This window comes from Abramis brama (genome assembly GCF_963993115.1).
Source record: "Abramis brama genome assembly, chromosome: 8".
Taxonomy (NCBI): domain Eukaryota; kingdom Metazoa; phylum Chordata; class Actinopteri; order Cypriniformes; family Leuciscidae; genus Abramis; species Abramis brama.
Window position 1 is genome coordinate 2,397,920 of NC_139970.1, and position 18,629 is coordinate 2,416,548.

Below are 18,629 nucleotides of genomic sequence, written 5' to 3' on the forward strand. Positions count from 1 at the left end.
TGGTTGAGTTAAAAGTAACACTAAATGTGTTGTCCTTATCTAGACACATAGATGTGTTAAGAAATAAAAGGCGGTTGTTTTCAACACGTCAGTTTTAAGAGTCAAAAAACACCCACATCTCTGTTTAGTGCAAAACCAGCCGCAAAGCTGCAGAGAATCAGCGCTGGGGTGAGAATCTCCGTTTCGAGAACGGGACTGAGGCAAGACAACTTTAACAAGAAATCTTTATAAACTCTTCTCCAGCTCTTCCAGCTTCATCAGATCTTTATAAACACGTCTTTCTTCTCCAGCTCTTCCAGCTTCATCAGATCTTTATAAACGCGTCTCTCTTCTCCAGCTCTTCCAGCTTCAGCGGATCTTTATAAACGCGTCTCTCTTCTCCAGCTCTTCCAGCTTCAGCGGATCTTTATAAACGCGTCTCTCTTCTCCAGCTCTTCCAGCTTCATCAGATCTTTATAAACGCGTCTCTCTTCTCCAGCTCTTCCAGCTTCAGCGGATCACGGTACGAGCGGCACTGACTGCGTTTACTGGCACCATCACCACAACCTCAGCTGTAAGTCTCTCTGTCTAATGTCTGTTAATGTCCTTGCTATACACACCAGCTACAATAAACTTGTGCTAATCTTCAACGAGGACAACGTTTTTATTTTTGGGTCACTTATTGTTTTATTTGTGAATAAAAGCATCGGTAACACTTTACAATAAGGTTCCTTTATTAAACATTAGTAAATGTATTAACTAACATGAACTAACAATGAGCAATACATTTACTACTGTTTTTGTTCATCTTTGTTAATGTTAGTTAATGAAAATAAAGCTGTTCATTGTTTGTTCATGTTAGTTCACAGTGCATTACCTAATGTTAACAAGATTTTAATAAAGTATTAGTAAATGTTGAAATTAACATTAACAAAGATGAACAAATGCTGTATAAGTGCAGTTCATTATTAGTTAATGTTAACTAATGTAGTTAACTAATGAACCTTATTGTAAAGTGTTACCAAAGCATCTGTTCATCATGTAAAGCAAATGAGTCTCTTTAGAAAATTTGGAAAAACAATGTCTTTATGAACTTTCTGAAGCGTTACAGTAGTAGTTGCGTAACTGTCAATGGAGGGATCAGAAATCTCTCTGATTTCATCAAGAATATCTTAACTTAACTGAAGATGAACGAAAGTCTTACAGGTTTGGAACGACACGAGGGTGAATAAATAACGACTCAAATTTCATTTTTGGGTGAATTAACCCTTTAAAAGAACTATTATACACCTATGTGTGACAATACAAATCTTTTTGCTGGTGTTTTAATGGAAATGTATTAGTGCAATTTAGAACTTTTGGAATTACTATTAGAAATTTCAGGTTGAATTTTTTTCCTTGTTCAATTCATATGATCAATAGCCTATATATTATTCTCTTAATAATAATAATAATAATATATATATTTTTTTTATAATGCACTTTTCTAAAACCCAAAGCGCAAATATAAAAATAATACAATACAATAAAACAATTAATTAAAAAAACAGTCTTAATAATCTTGTTAAAGTGTCCCAACGTTGGTGCGTTTCTGATGGCAAGAGATTGTTTTGTGCTTATAGGTGAAAGTGCAATAATTAAAAATCTATTTCTCAAATAACAACAATTGCTGTGATTATAATTGTGAGCAAAACTATCGTTATCAATTTAACCAGTTTTCATTGACTAAAACTACAGTAAAATGCCCTGACATTTAGTCAACTAAAACTACATTATATAAATTATATTATTATAAAAAATAAAAACTGTAAGGGTTAGGGTTGTGAACCGGCACTAACAGTGTTTTAATGATCCGATAAAAGAGCAGCTTTGATATATCCTCCGGCATGCTTTAACATGTTGCTTCACATTGTTGATAATCTGTCCAGCAGGGAAAGCATGACTCCAGATGTCACTGGCGCAATAATGGAAAGCATGTCTCCAGAAGTCATTGGCGCAATAGCGGGGGGAGGGGGTGTCCTTGTCGCTATCGCTCTCATCATCGCCGTCACCTGCTGCTGTCTCAGAAAGAGTGAGTGCTTCCCACAGAAACCAGTCCAGTGCTTCTCAAACACTATTATATAGAGGTATTATTTAGGCAGTTTGCGACTGAATTATGAAATGTTGTTTTTCCTACAGAAGATTGAGGATCATTACCCAGCATTCCCTCTGAAGACTGCGCCTCACTGGATAATGATCATTCAAGACCAGCGGATGTGTTTTAGTCTAGTTCTTTTTTCTCTTTTATTTTCAGTTTCTCCTTTCTGTTTGGTTTTTGTTCAGTGGCAGTTTTCCTTTATTTAGTGTTTTGTTCCAGTTTTTCATCTTATTTAGCTTTAGTGTTTTAACAGTGCAAGTTTTATCGAGTGTTTAATGCAGGAGGATTGTAACCGCTCAAAATTGTACTGATTAAAATATTGAGTATCAAAGACTAAAAATAACTAATGGTTTGTTTTGTTAGATTTGTTGATTAAGTGTTGGTTAGTTTCAGGAAAAGAAACCACCATGTATATATATATATATATATATATACCATATATATATACTGTATATTAGGGCTGTCAATCGATTAAAAAAGTTAACTCGCGATTAATCACAATTCATTGCACATTTTTTATTTGTTATAAATGTACCTTAAATTAAACCTTTTCGAGTTTGTAATACTCTAAATCAACATGGGCATGGATAAATATGGATGCTTTATGCAAATGTATGTTTATTATTGAAACCATAGTCAACATAGAGCATGAAGACGAGACATGTTTCAAAGGTCTTAGATGTTTTTCAAAGAACTTGTTCATGTCTATTAGACACATGTAGAAAGAAATACCAGGTTCCCATTACTTCTCTTTCTTTGCACTGAGCAATTTACTAACACAAACATGTTTAGATTTTTGCATGACAGGGCAGCTCTTCTGAAAATGCTAAATGGACATTTATTATTTATTATTACATTAGTCTGTCTCTCTCTGTGCCCATTTTGATGAAGCTAAATTCTGAATAAAACTGTTTTCATTGGTATATTTTACTGTTTCTTTTGTCAAACAACGGAATGAATATGAAATAGTGACTGAAACGAGTAATAAACATAACCAGTTCTCCCTTCCAAGACGTTAATCTGCACAAAAATCCTGATAATCGAGCCGTCGTCTGATGAAATCAAATACACATAATACAATAAAGATAAAGACAATATTTGTGTTGTGATTTCGGCTGTACTTGCATGTAAAATTAGAGAAGCAATATGATATCTGTGTTTAACTGAATTAAATCGCTGCTCCTCTCTGTAGCGCAAAACCATAGCGCGAGACGCAGAGAGAGAGAGAGAGAGAGAGAGAGAGAGAGAGAGAGAGAGTGTGTGTGAAAGAGAGAGTGAGAGAGAGTGTGTGTGTGTGTGAGAGAGAGTGTGTGTGTGAAAGAGTGTGTGTGAGAGAGTGAGTGAGTGAGAGAGAGTGAGAGAGAGAGAGAGAGAGAGAGAGAGAGAGAGAGAGAGAGAGAGAGAGAGAGAGAGAGAGAGAGAGAGAGAGAGAGGGTGCGCGCGCGTGCTGGGAGAGCAGTACCGGCGATTCTCAAAAACTAAATAAGGTTTGGGCGCTTTTTAAAAAAAAAAAAAGAAAAAAAGAAAAAAAAAAATCGCTAAAGGGGTCTGCAATGTTAGCCTGGTTCTACCAGACTCTCGTACATTTCATTTGTACAGAGAGTCTGGCCTCTCTCCATTGAGAAACGTTTACTTCCTTGTAGGCGGGTTCTCTGTTAAAGTTCAAAACTATTGGATCTGCCCAGAGTCACTCAGGATCTGCCATAGCCAATCGCTAACGTGTGGTCGTGACGTATGTCATGCGCCAAAACCGGCCGGAAACAACAAATCCGAATGATCAGAGGATTATGTTTAGAGTAATGAGTAATTTAGATGTATGTCAACGAGAGCAGCAGGTTTTGTTCATCGAATTTAAGAGTTCAAGGAACAATTGTAAATTCTAAATGTATATTTGGCACTAAGGAAGGTGATGTATCCAGTCAACTGTCGAAGCTGGGTCTAATCATTAAAGGGATAGTTCACTTTGAAATTAAATTGTGGTATGTTTTAGCTTACCTCAAGGGCATCCAAGATGTAGGTGTCTTTTTTCCGCAGTAGTTTCAATTTTGATATTTTTTTTAGGTCAAACCGTTCTTGTCTGTCAGTCATTTAATGCAGGTCTATGGTCACTGTCTCAAAGAGCATGCACAGAGTCCAAATTAAAACAATTCCCCATCGTCCAAATTAAACAATTCCCCATCGTAAGTACACATTGATGGCCTAAGACACGAAACGAGTGGTTTGTGTGAGAAAACGAACAGTATTTATATCGTTTTTAACTCTTATACACAACCACGTCAAGCGATCTGAGGGCACGCGCGCATCCTGGTGTGTGACGTGTGCGCAGACTGGTGCATAGATATATGTACACTAGAAGTCGCCTTGTCTACGGCAGTTCATTGGAACGAATGTCTTTAAGGCGACATCTAGTGTATATATCTATGCCGCTGCGGTCGTTTCGGATCTGCCGCAAATGCTGTACAGTGATCACCGTCCAAAATGTCACGGTCATCGTGCACGTCGAGCTGCCCAGCAGAACTCCTAACTTTTCTGCCTCCTTCACTTGGTCCTCTATTAGTGCAACAAGAGGGGAGACGACAACAACTATCGGCTTTGCATCCCTATCGTTCGCCTTAGCTAACTCATTCACCACTAGCGGAGTGAGCTGGAAAATCAAACTTTTCCCGAACCCCGTGGCCACCAACAAAACTTAGCAAACATTGTTCTTGCTCCGGCTTTAACTTCTGTATATTCGGCAGTTTTGCAACAACGGACCGAATAGCTTTTCTCACGTCTTTCTCCGCTGCCATTACTGAACTCCAACTCAAACTGACGCACTACATCAACGTCATCGTTCTCAGCCACTCCCTCTGTTCGCTGATTGGTCCTACAAAAAATTGGTTTCTGGAAATCTAAGAATATACAGCAGTCCCAGACGTAGTACTGAAGGAAAATTAAATTGAGCGGAAGTGCGTAGGAGGGCGCAGCCAGGCTACTGCAATGTCGCTAAGTTGCCAACACTGTGTATCTCCATTTCTCCAACTAGGGGGTTGGGCCACGGGTCAAACAGAAAATACGCGCTGCGTTTATCGCCCGTTAAAAAAATTAGTGCCGTTAATATGATTTTGCGTTAACGCGTTATTAACACGCTAACTTTGACAGCACTAATATATACAGTACCAGTCAAAAGTTTGGAAACATTACTATTTTTAATGTTTTTGAAAGAAGTCTCTTATGCTCATCAAGCCTGCAGTTAAAAAAAACTAAAAAAAAAAAAAAAATAGTAATATTATGAAATATTATTACAATTTAAAATAATGGTTCTCTTTTTAATATACTTTAAAATGTAATTTATTTTTGTGATGCAAAGCTGAATTTTCATCAGCAAGTACTCCAGTCTTTGGTGTCTTATGATCCTTCAGAAATCATTCTAATATGCTGATTTATGATCAATGTTGGAAACAGTTGTGCTGCTTAATATTTTTTTTATAACCTGAGATACTTTTTTCAGGATTATTTGATGAATAAAAAGTTAAAAAGAACTGTATTTATTTAGAATAGAAATCTTTTGTAACAATATACACTACCGTTCAAAAGTTTGGGAACAAAAACTTTTTTTTTTTTAAAGAAATTAGTACTTTAATTCAACAAGGATGCGTTAAATTGATAAAAGGTGATGGTAACGATTTATATTGTTAGAAATGTTTTTATTTTAAATAAATAATGTTTTTATGAATAAATGCTGTTAATGTTTTACTCATCAATGAATCCTGAAAAAAGTATTCCAAAAAAATATATTAAACAGCACAACTGTTTCCATCATTGATAATAACTGAGTATCAAATCATCATATTAGAATGATTTCTGAAGGATCATAAGACACCAAAGACTGGAGTACTTGCTGATGAAAATTCAGCTTTGCATCACAAAAATAAATTACATTTTAAAATATATTAAAAAAGAGAACCATTATTTTAAATTGTAATAATATTTCATAATATTACTGTTTTTTGTTTTGTTTTGTTTTTTAACTGCAGGCTTGATGAGCATAAGAGACTTCTTTCAAAAACATTAAAAATAGTAGTGTTTCCAAACTTTTGTCTGGTACTGTATGTAGCATTTTACACCTATTAGCCTCTACGGTCCTACATTTTTAAAGTATTAACATTGGACAATGCACTGAAACATTACTATATGAAGTTGTAGTTTTTTCCCTACTTAACTGTAAAGGAACCTCCTCAATGTTAAATTATAATTTTATGTTAATTCGATACCTTTTCAAAAGTCATTTATACACTGAACAAAATTATAAATGCAACACTTTTGTTTTTGCCCCCCATTTGTCATGAGCTGAACTCAAGGATCTAAGACTTTTTCTAAGAACACAAAAGGCCTATTTCTCTCAAATATTGTTCATAAATCTGTCTAAATCTGTGTTAGTGAGCACTTCTCCTCTGCCGAGATAATCCATCCACCTCATGTGGCATATCAAGATGCTGATTAGACAGCATGATTATTGCACAGGTGTGTCTTAGGCTGTCCACAATAAAAGGCCACTCTAAAATGTGCAGTTTAATCACACAGCACAATGCCACAGATGTCACAAGTTTTGAGGGAGCGTGCTATTGGCATGCTGACTGCAGGAATGTCCACCAGAACTGTTGCCCGTGAATTGAATGTTCATTTCTCTACCATAAGCCCATATGGTATGGGCAGGTGTATGTTACACAGGTGCATTTTATTGATGGCATATTGCATGCACAGAGATACCGTGACGAGATCCTGCGACCCATTGTTGTGCCATTCATCCACGACCATCACCTCATGTTGCAGTGATAATGCACGGCCCCATTCTGCAAAGATCTGGACACAATTCCTGGAAGCTGAAAACATCCCAGTTCTTGCATGGCCAGCACACTCACCAGACACGTCACCCATTGAGCATGTTTGGGATGCTCTGGATCGGCGTATACAACAGCATGTTCCAGCTCCTGCCAATATCCAGCAACTTCACACAGCCATTGAAGAGGAGTGGACCAATATTCCACAGGCCACAATCAACAACCTGATCAACTGCGTGAGGCAGATGGTGGTCACACCTAGGGGTGTGACGGTTAGTATATAACCGTGAGACCGACGGTTATAGTTGAACACCGTCATTACAACTCTATAACCGCCAAAACCGTGTTATTAAAATATTTTTTACAAACATTTTTTATCATAGAGAATGTTTAAATACTAATTAAAAACAATTGTTAACAGTCTGTGTTATTAATGGTCTACGTCGTTTCCAACTGTATTTGATTCTTTGCCAAGTACCCCCTGACCGACCGACCGCCAATCATTTGAAACAGAAATAAAAGCTATGATATAGTGATGTGCCATCATTATGAGATTTATTAAACAAATAAAAAACATTTGCAATAATAAACATTAGCAATGAACATTTGCAATCGGGAGACATGGTTTTTACCACTTAATGAAGTTTTGTTTTGTAAATCGTCAGACATGATTTTTACCACTTCATTAAGTTTTGCTTTGTAGAAAACCTTTCTTTAAAGCGAATTTCGTTTTGTACAAATTGTATCTTAATTTTAATAAATGTTTCATCAACCAATTGCATGTATTTAATAAATAAAAAGGAGACAAATATAGGAGACAATATAATAACCGTGACATTGAGGCGACGGCGCGCCGCGTTCACTTGCATTGCATTGTGAAGTTGAACTAGAGCGCATCTCATCGTAAATGAATGAAACTCAGCGTATGCCTATGGCTCATACATTAGCATTAAATATCTTTGCTGCATCCTTTCTAGAACAGACAAGGGCTTTCTTGCGGCTCGCATCAGCAGAGCATTGCATCGTCCATAGACCGCAACACGGATGGCGGGCGGGTGCGGCTTTGAAATCTGGTTAAAAAACGTTGGTCCGGATGATGAGTTTTGTGACGCGGTTGCGGAAGAACTAATACCCCATCCGCGTATCTCTATTGATAACAACATTGAACACTACACAAATATAAATTTTATTCAAACTAAGTTGTCCCCCCCCCCCCCGACGGTTATGTTACGAACCGTCACATTTGACTCATGTCATAACCGTCATCACCAATTCTGAAACCGGCACACCCCTAGTCACACCAGATTTTATTGTGACCAGAGTGGCCTTTTATTGTGGCCAGCCTAAGGCACACCTGTGCAATAGGGTGGTCCTTAAATGTACGGAAAAAAAAAAATTCAGTTTTTCCGTACTGCAGAAATCTTGTCAAGACAAATCTTGTCAACCCACTAGATTTGTTCCATTTATGCTAAAAACACCCCAGAAAAAAAATGGGCCAAAATTACTAATATTTAGAGGTAGCTCAAGCACATCAACGTTCACTGTTTTTGTAGGCAATTCTACAAGTCAGCAAAATTCTTCATTCTAAAACGTTTAGCATTGAGCATTGTATTCAATACTATACACAGTTTGCAGAATGCATCAAATCACATAGCCTATTACTTGATCACAGTTCAATGTGAGTACTATATTAATTATTTAACCAAATATATCTTACACAACATACATTTGACTATTGTAAGATAACTGATGATACGCATCTTTTCACATTTAGTCCAGGCAAAGTAACTAATTTTGGAGCCAAAAATAGAACTAATTGTAAAATCATTTTTTGCAGCTTAGATCATTTCTATGAGGTGTCCAGAACAACATACTAAAAGTCCTAAGAAATCCTAGTTGAGGAAATATGTTAAATTCTCATTAATCCGAGATGTGTGCCAATAAGGCCAGGCAACAATACACCCCAATGGGGCTATTTTTTTCCTTTACTCCTATCAAAATGAAACTTTACACAATGAAAGTACCCATGAAGAGTCAAATTTTTTGTTTTACAAGTTTCTTTGAAAATGAATTTGAATATGCAAATGAGCTATACACTAATCAAATATAGGCTACCCAAAATACACCCGCATAGGCTTATTTTTTTCCTTTACTTCTACCACAATAAAACTTTACAAAGTGAAAGTATACATGAAAAGTAAAATTTTTGTTTTACAAGTTTCTTTGAAAAATCTATTTTAAATATGCAAATGAGCTCAACACTAGGCCTAATTGACTTATGGCCAAGAAACCATAAAGTCACAAGTAGAAAAAACAGGGGCCAAATAACTAACACATTCATGTCCATTCAGTAGCCTAAGTTAACCTATGCATAAACACAATAAATTTGAAGTCACTTGCCACACTTACCTGGGTCACTTGCCACAAAAAGACTTATATTGACCTTAAGAATTGATTGCACAATCTTGCCTCCAGTTGCTTTCTAAAATCTCTTTTTTTTTTTTTTGCGAACAAGCCTTACCTAATGACATTCCCCCACAGATAACATCAGAAGAAAGTCAGAATAGCCATCTTAGTCATTAGTAACGTGGTGAGATTAAATTTTGGGCTGGTAGATTTACAAATGATTGGTATTGTTGGTAAGATTACGAGATTACAGGCAGAAGTCATTCTTACCAACTAAACGATTCACTCTCACACAGAAGACAGATGAAAAACCGGATAGACACACTTTCCAGACATTACAGCTCTTTAAAATAATTTTGCCAGACACCAAAACTGCTTCTCTTTTTGTAGTTAGCAAGTATTTCAGACCAGGCGGGCCACACATCAGACTTCCACCGTTTGTAAAGTAGCTTTGCAGTGTTATGAGAAGCTAGCAACAGCAATATCTAGGTTAGTTAAAGAAAAAAAATAAAACAAAAAATAAAATCAAATAAAAAAAATAAAAAAGAAACCTCCCCATGTTGTTGTTGCCTGTTGTTACTGACCCTGAAGACTGGGGGTTATAGTATACCCCTGGCAGGTACTACCAAGCCAGGCAGTTTTCAGGTTAGAGGCCAGTCTAAAAGCAGCATTGCCATCACCCATTGGCAGTAGGATGATTGGATGAAGATCGGGTCGATGTATTTGTCATACATATGAATGGTGTTTCTGCCTATATGCAAATTAGGACATATTCAATAAGTGTGGCACTATTGAATAGTGTGTGCATATTCAAATTCATTTCAAAAGAAACTTGTAATACAAAAAAAGTTACTTTTCATGTATACTTTTACTATGTAAAGTTTTATTGTGGTAGGAGTAAAGGAAAAAATTAAGCCTATTTGGGTGTATTCTGGGCATATTCGATTAGTGTATAGCTCATTTGCATATTAAAATAAATTTTCAAAGAAACTTGTAATAAAAAAAAAAAAATACTTTTCGTGGGTACTTTCATTGTGTAAAGTTTCATTTTGATAGGAGTAAAGGAAAAAAATAGCCCCATTGGGGTGTACTGTTGCCTGGCCTTATTGGCACACATCTCGGATTGATGAGAATTTAACATATTTCCTCAACTAGGATTTCTTAGGACTTAGTATGTTGTTCTGGACACCTCATAGAAATGATCTAAGCTGCAAAAAATTATTTTACAGTTAGTCTGTCGTAAAACGCTACTTTGCCTGGACTAAGTTTGCACAGTTCAAAGTCAGTAGTTCAGAGTTTCTTAACACCACGCATTTCTGTGAACGTGGCTTCGTTAGCCTGTCGTTAACACAATTTATGCTTCTGCAAGAAATGCATAGAATATATTTTGTGCAAAATAGGTGTAAATTCAGAATTGCCATTAAATAAGCAAGTATGTAATTTAAATAGTTTAGATAAAATTAGGCAAGTGGTAATTATCACAAATTGAGCATAATAACTGATTATACAAAATTTCAACGTCATCGAGCCACCTCTAAATATTGTTCAAATGAGCTCATATTTTGCCTGAATTATTTTTTCATGTATTGGAACAACTTGAGGGGGTCAGATAATTATAAATCAAAACTTGAAAAATAAGGGCCACCTTACTGTGCAATAATCATGCTGTCTAATCAGCATCTTGATATGCCACACCTGTGAGGTGGATGGATTATCTCGGCAAATGAGAAGTGCTCACTAACACAGATTTGTGAACAATATTTGAGAGAAATAGGCCGTTTGTGTACATAGAAAAAGTCTAATTCAGCTCATGAAAAATGGGGGCAAAAACAAGTTTTGCGTTTATAATTTTGTTCAGTGTATAATGTCATGAAAAAGTGTCACTAAATTGCTGGCTCTCCAGTCAGACGCACACAAGAAAACCGTCAGCAGCCTGAGAACGTGCGGGGGCGGGGCTACAGGTGTTGCTCCGCCCCATGATTGCTCTCATTGGCTCAGCCGTCTCTCATAGGCACAGTGCTTTAAACTATAGCATAGCTTGGAGCAATACCTTGCAGTAAAACGTAAAAACAAACTTTAACATTAGGCATTACGTTTAGTATTGGGTAAATTGGCAGTGGGCGGGATCACACAGACCAAAACTGAACACACATTTCAAAGCAGAATAACTGACTGTCGCATTGTTCTTCAGAGAAACGAGCATGTGAACTTAGCATGTTTCCTAAAACATTTTTATGCTTTAGAAGTAAAAAAAAATTAAAATAAAATACACATCACTTTTAACTATTTAAGGTGTGAAAAGCCCATGAGACTGCTGACAGCTTATTTTCTATTAATCAGTTTTTATATCCATATTACAGATAAATTATATTAAAGGAACACTCCACCGTTTTTTGAAATAGGGCTTATTCACCTTCTTTCCTACATTTAGATAGGTGGGCAAATGCATTTTTGTCTCAGTGCATGCATTGTTTTAGTTTGACAGGGTCGGCGCTAGCTTAGCTTAGCATAATGAATGGAATCCTTTGTTGCCAGCTAGCATGTCCGGAGTAAAAGTGATATAAAAAAAATAAAAAAACCCACCTAATTACTTCTTGTGGCCTGCGTATTCACAACGAGTACAAATAGCGATGCAGATTAACACTAGGCGATTTCCTATGCAGATATTGACTTATATATTAAGGACTATATTAGGGGGAAGCACAGGCGAAGCACTGCTACTTGGGCGTGATATCTCTGCGTCAATATCTGCCTAGGAAATCGCCTAGTGTTAATCTGCATCGCTATTTGTACTTGTTGTGAATACGCAGGCCACAAGAAGTAATTAGGTGGGTTTTTTTATTTTTTTTATATCACTTTTACTCCGGACATGCTAGCTGGCAACAAAGGATTCCATTCATTATGCTAAGCTAAGCTAGCGCCGACCCTGTCAAACTAAAACAATGCATGCACTGAGACAAAAATGCATTTGCCCACCTATCTAAATGTAGGAAAGAAGGTGAATAAGCCCTATTTCAAAAAACAGTGGAGTGTTCCTTTAAGCGGTGAAATCACTCCTTAAACGATCATGACGATCTGCACTCCTATTGGCTGTCGGATCTGCACTCCTATTGGCTCCAGAAAGTCGCTGTTCATTTGCATAGAAGTATTATTTCTCAACCTCCTCAAAGTTGTGTGGTTAGTAAAAAAACAAAAACAAATTCAGGAGACAGAATGCATGTGACATTTGCAATTGTGATCCTATTACATGATGTTTGACATCTAGATCAATTACATTCATTAAAAATTATGTTCACAAGAAATGCGACATCGCAGATCTGATCTGACTTGATGCTTAAAACAACACTTATCGACGAATAATATGAGATAAAGTTTATACATACTCGCATTAGTCCAATATCAAAACAACGGTACCGCAGTAATCCTGAATCACATTCGTAAATTACCTCATACTAGCCTACATGTTCATGACTTACAGTGTTATTGATGTAAAGGTATTTGTGACATTTGTTTATGATATTCATTCATGCACTCACAGTGTTGTTGATGTGTTTGTGAGGATTCTCACCCAGTGTTGTTGATGTGTTTGTGAGGATTCTCACCCAGTGTTGTTGATGTGTTTGTGAGGATTCTCACCCAGTGTTGTTGATGTTGTTGCTGAAGTTGGCGACTGCGACAGAGTCCGGTTGAAATCCCTCTTTCAGGAACAGATTAGATGTTTTCTCATCATACAGCGCAGAGTAGATTTGAGCCCATGACACTGTCACGTTTAAAACACAGATCACACACAAAAACAAGCGATGACACGCCATTGAACCTCCAGAAACACTCTTCTCCTTTTTCTTCTGAGGTTTAACGGTGTTTGGTAAACTATCTTAACTGTATTACAGCCACCAACTGGACGGGAGCGCGCGGTCACGTGATTCGTGTTGTCCCAAACAATTCCGCGCTGTCAGTCAATTTAAGTTTCACTTTTCTTTTGCTTTTTGGCTGATAAAAGCTTTTAGGAAGCCAGCAGGAGATTCAGGGCTAAAATTCATTTTAATCTAAAGATTAGATTAATACAGAAAAGTTAGTGATCGTATTATTCAGGGAAAGTAGGAAGCTGTCATATTTCTTTCTTTCTTTTTTCTTTTCTTTTTTCAAAGTGCAGGAACGATATAACACTACTCTAAAAAAAAATATAAAAAAAATGAAAAACTTTACGGAGAGATACGTCTGGAAGAGTCATTGTCCTCCTGTTTAACATATCAACAGACTTCGGTGTGCTCATGACCGCTGAAATGACCTTGATGACAGTGCAGCCAAAAAGACGAGGAGGATTTAACAATGGAAGGACAAAGATCCGAGATGTGCTAAGTGCATGATTTGTAGATTTGCATGCACTTACTTACCCCTAGTGGGCTAGAATATGTTCTACAATACAATGCATAATAATTTCCACATTAGACCCTGTATAAATTAATTGTAAGTTAATAATAAAATGAAAACAGACTTCAATATATGAGCCTACAATTCTTATTTATAGACTGTAAATAAAATCTGATGCAAGGAAACATTTATAATCAGCAAATCTCACTGGATAATTATATATAGTGTAATGGAAAATTTTGATTTTCATCGATTTACAGTGTTGATTTTCATGTATTTTCAGTAAGACATTGAAATGACCCTTTGCTGGACTGTCCATGGTCTGCCAACTTTAGCTGACTGATGTGTGTGTGTGTTTTTTAAACACTGGGAAGCAGCTGAGATGTCAGGAGGAGACAGATTGAAAGGGTCAGAGGTCGTCCAATTTAGAACTTGTGAGTTTGTAAGAATAAACTCAGCAGGATTAGATCACTAGCCAAGAAACCCTCCCTTCTTTAGATAAGAAGGTCTGTAAGCAGAAACCTTGCATCACTTCTGTGTGGGCAACTGGGCCTATTCTTGCAAGAATAAATACTTTTTAAAAGACAATTGGATTCAGAGTGTCTCTTATGCAGTGATGATGATGTTCAAGAAATTTTTGCCACAACAATAGTAAATAAATATTTATGCATTACAAATAATTTGAATAATAATTACCCTTTACCACCAGATTATTGTTTGTTACTCTTCACTTATTATTATATATAGAAAAACAAATATGTATTTATTACCAATCATTTGAATAATAATCACCCTTTACCATCAGATCAAAGTTTGTGTTACTCTTTACTATTAAATTGTGAAGTTATATTAAACTACTTGAGAGCAAAATACAAATGTGTGTATATATTACATGATACAAATTTTGTTGTTTTTTATCAAGGTTTATTACATTTTTGGACTGATGGGTCAACAGGGCGAGGTGAAGTCGTGATCGGAGGCCAAGCTGGAGCTGATGGGTCAACAGGCCGAGGTGGAGTCGTGCTCGAAGGCCCAAGCTGGAGCTGAGGGGTCAACAGGCCGAGGTGGAGTCGTGATCGGAGGCCCACGGCCCAAGCTGGAGCTGATGGGTCAACAGGCCGAGGTGGAGTCGTGCTCGAAGGCCCAAGCTGGAGCTGATGGGTCAACAGGCCGAGGTGGAGTCGTGATCGGAGGCCCAAGCTGGAGCTGAGGGGTCAACAGGCCGAGGTGGAGTCGTGATCGGAGGCCCACGGCCCAAGCTGGAGCTGATGGGTCAACAGGCCGAGGTGGAGTCGTGATCGGAGGCCCAAGCTGGAGCTGATGGGTCAACAGGCCGAGGTGGAGTCGTGCTCGAAGGCCCAAGCTGGAGCTGATGGGTCAACAGGCCGAGGTGGAGTCGTGATCGGAGGCCCAAGCTGGAGCTGATGGGTCAACAGGCCGAGGTGGAGTCGTGCTCGAAGGCCCAAGCTGGAGCTGATGGGTCAACAGGCCGAGGTGGAGTCGTGATCGGAGGCCCAAGCTGGAGCTGATGGGTCAACAGGCCGAGGTGGAGTCGTGATCGGAGGCCCAAGCTGGAGCTGAGGGGTCAACAGGCCGAGGTGGAGTCGTGCTCGGAGGCCCAAGCTGGAGCTGATGGGTCAACAGGCCGAGGTGGAGTCGTGATCGGAGGCCCAAGCTGGAGCTGATGGGTCAACAGGCCGAGGTGGAGTCGTGCTCGGAGGCCCAAGCTGGAGCTGATGGGTCAACAGGCCGAGGTGGAGTCGTGATCGGAAGCCCAAGCTGGAGCTGAGGGGTCAACAGGCCGAGGTGGAGTCGTGCTCGGAGGCCCAAGCTGGAGCTGATGGGTCAACAGGCCGAGGTGGAGTCGTGCTCGAAGGCCCAAGCTGGAGCTGATGGGTCAACAGGCCGAGGTGGAGTCGTGCTCGAAGGCCCAAGCTGGAGCCAGGAGCTGAAGGGAGGCTGCAGAGACGAAGGTGAGGACCTGGAGGGGGTTTGCAGAGGAGGAGGGAGAGGGAGGGACCATTGGCGGTGAAGGAGACAACAGAAACTGGAGGCATTGTGAACTTTCGGCATCAGCTCTGGCTCAGGCTTTCTCACGCGGTTGGCATATTTTTCCAATTGTTTTCAATAGGAGCGCCGCGTTTATAGAATATACCAGGGCGCTTGCTCTGCGTTTTTCGCTGGTCGCTGAGAGTTGAAGAATGTTCAACTTTGGGTAAAACCCAAAAGTGCTCATTACTGTCAGTCTTTACCCAGCCGTCAAATGACAATGGAGGAGGGGTGGGACAAATACCACACCAACCAACCAGCACATTCTGCTTGTACAACGTCAACAGATGACAACAACAAGCATAATAACGGACAAAATAATTTAAAACAAGAGCCAGACCAAATACCGACAGTTTAATAGTCTAACACAGAAACAATATATGTGTGAAATGAGATACTAGTAACACTTTTGCCGATATTTCATGTCATAACAAGCCAAGCGTCTCAACTGAAAAAAAATGCTGTTTTTTTAGTGTTGTATTATTCATTGTTAGTACATAATGCTAAATACTTACATTTTAGCAAACCTTGAACCTTATTGTCAGGGCCAGATTAACCATACGGGCAACTGGGCAATTGCCCAGGGGCCCAATACCTCTAAAGGGCCCAGGGCAGCAAGGGCACGAGCAAAATACTGTATCTGGTAATCTCCCGCTTTACATTAAACAAACTGTCAACACGGGCTTTTGCGCTGCACAGAGAGACGCTGCGCTGCCTATGACTTTGAACGTGAGTTGAGAGTGGTTGAGAGTCAGTTAAGACCCTCTCCTCATTGGTCAGTCCGCATGAGGTGGGTCAAAGGTTACGCCGAGCGGGTTACGTGACGTCAGGCGTTGCTACAACAGAAAAAAATCAGACATGGAGAAGCTAAGTGGGAGCGCGAAGCGGAAATTAAAAAAGGAAAAGGACATCAGAAACGCAGAAAATTTAAAGTATATACCTAAAATAGGTAATTTCTTCACTCCTGTTAATGTTGCCGACAGTTCTGTTAAGTCAGTTTCCGTCAACGACGAGGACAACTCAGCTAGCCATGACTTTTCTACACCGCCAGCTTACGTTTACAGCCCGGAGAGCAAAGAGCCAGCAGCAACTTCAAGCAACAACCCAGAGGCAGCGAGTCTGATCGTAGAGGGAAGCGGTCATGGCGGGTCTCCAGTGTCACCGCCGGCACCACCTGAGCCGCTTGTCGAGTCTGGGAGCAGCCCCTGAATCTCAACGCCTCTACTCCCTGGGGATCCTGCACTGTGGGCGGCCGCTACGGAGCGGCTCCGGGAAGAAGCGATTTACCGAGGGCCTGCAGCTTTCCAGAACCGGGCCGCCAAGTATCCTGCATCGGTAAGGGAGTCCGGACTTGGAAGTAGGACACGCTCCCTCACCAACGATTTGCTTCACTGCCGGCTCCCAAACAATCAAATTGTGCCAAGGGAATGGCTTCTTTATTCGCCATCAACTGGATCAGTTTATTGTTATGCCTGCAAACTTCTGTCATCCCAAAAGCATGCATTTATCATCGGATTCTGTGATTGGAAACATCCAGAGAGGGTTAGTGATCACGAAAAGAGTGCAGAACATAGACAAAACATGCTGTCTTTATTGCACAGATCTAAATATGCATGCAGAGTGGACGCTTCTCTTGCCCGACAGTGTGAGTCAGAACAGCAGTACTGGGAAGAAGTCCTCAGACGTGTGGTGGCTGTTATTCAATTTTTGGGAGTGAGAGGACTGCCATTTCGAGGCGACAACGAACTGCTGGGCTCTGCGCACAATGGGAACTATTTGGGACTGCTTGAATTGATAGCGGAGTTTGACCCCTTTTTAAAGGAGCATCTTGAGAAACATGGCAATAAGGGTAGAGGTAAGCCATCTTACCTGTCATCAACTGTGTGCGAAGAATTTATTTCATTAATGGGTGAAAAAACTAAGCAAGTGATTGCAGAGGAAATCAAACATGCAAAATATTTCTCTGTAATCGTTGATTCAACACCAGATTTAGCACATGTAGATCAGCTCACATTTGTTTTTTGTTTTGTCAGTGCAGATGGCAGAGTAGTGGAAAGATTCCTCGGGTTTGAGCCCATCCACAGCCACACAGGTGTCAGCATAGCTGAATCTGTGATTGAAATGGTGCGTCGCTTGGGGTTAGACTTGTCAAACTGTCGTGGCCAAAGTTACGATAATGCTAGCAACATGGCTGGCAAATACAGCGGGCTCCAGGCGCACTTGAAAAAACAAAACCCGCTAATTCATTATACACCGTGTGCTGCCCATTCTCTGAACCTCGTAGGTGTTAACTGCGTTGATAATTGCTGTGAGGAGGTTAACTCTTTTTTTGAACTGCTGCAGTCTCTGTATAGATTTTGTAGTGCATCAACACATCGCTGGAATACAGTTTTCAATAACAGCGAACATAACATTAAATACACTTTTAAATCCCTCAGCACCACCCGATGGAATTGCAGAGCAGACTCCACAAAAGCTCTCAAAGAAAATTACGGGGCAATTAGAGATATATTAGCCAAAATATCTTTAGACTGTGATGAGAAAACACAAACTAAACTCGAAGCTGCTGCATTGGTTGCAAAACTTGATAAACTGGAGACGGTAATAATGACTATGCTGTGGGACCGGGTACTGCATAGATTTAAGGCAACAAGTGACCAACTCCAAAAAAGTGATATGGATTTAGCTACTGCTCTTGGCCTTTTGCGCTCACTGCTTTCATATGTTGGCACTCTACGAGAACAGTTTTCAGAGCTCGAAGAATCAGCACGCGCGGTCAGTGTGACACAAAACTACCAGTTTGACACTAAATGTGTGAGAAAAAAAAAGAGATTTGAAGATGAGTCTGCTGATGACAGCAAAGTAGA

At 39.4% G+C, this 18,629-nt stretch overlaps 1 protein-coding gene across 1 annotated transcript in view; it reads right to left on the reverse strand.

The window, feature by feature from the left end:
* plbd2 (phospholipase B domain containing 2) overlaps nucleotides 1–13,721 on the reverse strand; it is a 43,224-nt gene extending 29,503 nt beyond the window's left edge. Inside the window, exon 1 of the mRNA XM_084121436.1 lies at nucleotides 12,979–13,721. Coding sequence (XP_083977562.1) covers nucleotides 12,979–13,154 — 176 coding nt within the window. The 5' untranslated portion in view covers nucleotides 13,155–13,721. The remainder of the gene's footprint in view (nucleotides 1–12,978) is intronic.
* Between the last annotated feature and the right edge of the window lie 4,908 nt (nucleotides 13,722–18,629).